This window comes from Zingiber officinale, chromosome 3A (genome assembly GCF_018446385.1).
Source record: "Zingiber officinale cultivar Zhangliang chromosome 3A, Zo_v1.1, whole genome shotgun sequence".
In the NCBI taxonomy this organism is placed as follows: Eukaryota; Viridiplantae; Streptophyta; class Magnoliopsida; order Zingiberales; family Zingiberaceae; genus Zingiber; species Zingiber officinale.
Genome location: NC_055990.1, coordinates 20,883,049 through 20,886,544, shown reverse-complemented (window position 1 = coordinate 20,886,544; position 3,496 = coordinate 20,883,049). Strand labels below are relative to the sequence as shown.

Below are 3,496 nucleotides of genomic sequence, written 5' to 3'. Positions count from 1 at the left end.
CTACGACCTTCTAATGGTTTGTTCCTTTCCATTTTGGTCGTGAGCTACTGTTTATAATTTATAAGGTACTGATAACATTATCTTCTGCATATGACACCACATGCTATGTTATCTACAATATAAATTAATTGAACAACTACAAACAAATGTAGATAATTTGACCAAATGTGATTCTTTATTCAAGACAAATGTTTACAAAAGCTTAGGCTTTCAGTATACACTCTAACAGAAATTCGTCGCGCTGAGAGACGGGAACCCTAGATACACCGACGGCTTCTGGACGAGGAAGGTTGCGGCAAGTGAGGGACGGGAAACCTAGCTCCGTGGAGTTTGCCTGTGGAACGATTCGTGTGGAACACTAGCTCCGTGAAATTCGTCGTGTTGAGAGACGAGAACCCTAGATACACCGACGGCTTCTGGACGAGGAATGCTGCGACAAGTGAGGGGCGGGAACCCTAGCTCTGTTCCACAAGTCGAGACGAGGCCGCGGGGGCGTCGGTCATGAGAAGAACTTGCAAGCCAGGGAAGCGGAGGGCGGCGGAGTCTTCTATTCTGCTCGCGGCGAAAGCAAGAAGAAGAGCGAGGATTTTCATTGCGGCGGTGGATTTTCGTTGCGACGGGTGCGTCACGACGAATGAGGAATGAGGAAGGAGGACTCATCGACGAAGGAGGAAGGAGTAAGGAGTACGTTTCGGCGGGTGCGTCGCAACGAAGGAGGACGCGGCGAGTTGGACTGTAGAACAAAGGGAGACGCAAGGTCGCGACGGTGTCGGTCGCGAGCAGGACTTGCGAGGGAGGGAAGCGGAGTCTCCTGTTCTCTCGACGCAAGGCCGCGAGCAGAACCCGAAGTAGAGGGTGGCGGAGGTGAGGGGAAGATTTGTGCGCGTTAGAAATTAGGGTTAGGATAAAAAACTGACGCAAAAAAAAAAATTGACGCGGAAACTCCATAGGGGTAGGTCTGCAGCGTTTCGCACGAATCGTTCCGCAAGTAAACGATTATATATATATATATATATATATATATATATATATATATATATATATATATATATATATATGTCAGAGTTGTTCCCCTGTTGAACAACTCGTGCGAAACGGTGCGGACCTGCTCCCGTGGACTTTCCGTGTCACTGTTTTTTTTTTTTTGGTCCGCGTGGTTTTGCCCTAAATCTCACAAATCTTCTCTTGTGCCCTAAATCTCCGCTTCCCTCCCCCTCCCGCCGCCCTCACAAGTCCTGCTCGCGACCGGCGCTGTCGCGCCCTTGCCCTCCGCTTCCCTCCCTCGCAAGTCCTGCTCGCGACCGGCGTCGTCGCGCCCTTGCGTCTCCCTCGCTCATCTTCTCGCTTTCGCCGCGAGCAGAACTCCACTTCGCTCGCAAGTCCTGCTCGCGTTCGGCGTCGTCACACCCTTGCGTCTCCCTTTGTTCTACAGTCCGACTCCGTCGCCTCGCTCATCTTCTCGCTTTCGCCGCGAGCAGAACTCCGCTCGCGACCGGCGCCGTCAGGTTATCTTGAAAGGAAGACTGTCCTCATCAGGTTATCTTGAACTATTTTCGAAGATTTCAGACTGTCCTCATCAGGTTATCTGTTTTTTTTTAGCTTATAAGTTTTGAACATTTTAGCTCCATAAATTGATTACATATTTCCACATATGACATATTAGAAGTATTTGTTGCTAGTGAAAATAAAATTTCTCTTGCACTAGCAAAAGCTTAGTGTCAATATACTAATATGGATGTAAAGCAAGGAATGGATAATCGAATACTTCTGGGCAGTTCAATTACCTGAAAACTATGGCAGTAACTAATAGATAAGAAGTTTAATTATCTTTCCTATTCCATTAAATATCAAGTATTAAGACTAAGTTCACGTCTTTCTAATACATCCTATACTTGGTCATCTGTATTTGTTTCATTTCCAATGTGTTGAATTCTTAGCTATACTATAAAAACCATAAATAGTTTGTGAAAAAATTATTTAAATTTTAGGAAGGAAAAAGGAGTGTTATTATATTTAGAGCAGATCATTATTAATGCATGAGGTGCATATAGTTTTAGTAATGCATAGACCTCTCAGATGAAGTTCCAAATTTTTTCAGACTGATTATTTAGACAGTAAAGTTCTCGTCTCTCACAAGTAAGAGAATTTAATTGAATTAAATTTGTAGTTTTGATTTTATAATAAGTACATAATCAATGTAACATCAATTTTGATTTATATATATATAAAAGAAAAAAAAAAGAAATTAAACTGCACACTGACGTCAAGTGCAGGATATTTATCTTCAACCACGAATTGACCTACGAGTCTATTAACGAACATTGAATATCGTGGGTCGGGGCCACACCACGGACACGCCTTCTTTAGGGCCGTGGATTGAGTGCGTTCTTAGCAAGGAGCCGATGGGGGCGAACGATCGCATCTGCTCGCCGTTGACGATGGCCCCTCGATCAGCCACTTCCGTCGTCGTCGTCTTCTTCTTCTTCCTGTTCAATTCCTCCTCCGCCGCTGATGCCGCCGCCGCCGGCGGCGGCGGCAATGACAATCTGACGGCCTACGAGGCCCTCGCATCGTACGACTTACCACCGGGACTTCTACCCCAGGGCGCCCTCGGGTACGACCTCAATGCTCCCACCGGAGCCTTCTCCGCCTACCTCAACGGCACCTGCAGTTTCTCCCTCGATGGCTCCTACCAGCTCCGCTACAAATCCACCATCACCGGCGTCATCTCGCCCGGCCGCCTCTCCGACCTCCACGGCGTCAGCGTCAAGATCCTCCTTTTCTGGGTCAACATCATCGAGGTCCGCCGCCTCACTGACTCCCTCCGCTTCTCCGTCGGCATCGCCTCCGCCGACTTCGCCATGAGCAACTTCTACATCTCCCCCCGCTGCGGCTGCGGCTTGAACTGCCCCGACGACCACGATTCGTATGAGGCTGTCCGGTTCCCCCTCCGACTCCCTGGCCTTCACCGCGATGCGGTGAGCCATTCATGAGATCTGTTAGGGTAAGTATCAATTAGGGATTTGCCAAATCTTGCCCTAAAATTTGCGATCTCTATCTACAAGTAAAGATTTCAATCTCGATATGTATGATTGTGAATCGAAGCCCGATGATCTCTGATTATCTAGTAAAATAGGGCTTTGTTATGTCATCTCAGTGCTTGGCTTGAAATTTTAGTAAAATCTTACTTCTACTTTATGATCTTTATCATCATCTTCCTTGATATATCTGCATTCACTGGTGCCAAAAGACAGAAACATCATCGAATCAATCATGAACTATTAACCTCCTTGTTTATCTGTAATACTATTGGATCCATTAGTATCTGTTTCATTCATTACTCAGGTTTCCTCCTAATCACAGTCAACATCATTCTAATTTTCACTAGTTGACCGATCGAAGGGATTTATCGGAGTTATTTTGATATGGTAGAAGAGCGGATCCTCACCAATGCGAGGTCAGAAATATCTCTTCTTACCAATCGGATGAGTCAGAT

The 3,496-nt window shown here is 46.2% G+C and overlaps 1 protein-coding gene across 1 annotated transcript; it reads left to right on the top strand.

Annotated features, from left to right (window-relative positions):
• Positions 1–2,349: 2,349 nt before the first annotated feature.
• LOC122051344 lies at positions 2,350–3,198 on the top strand. The gene has a single exon (XM_042612441.1). The coding sequence runs from the start codon at positions 2,403–2,405 to the stop codon at positions 2,991–2,993; it is 591 nt and encodes a 196-aa protein (XP_042468375.1). The 5' UTR covers positions 2,350–2,402; the 3' UTR covers positions 2,994–3,198.
• Positions 3,199–3,496: the final 298 nt, after the last annotated feature.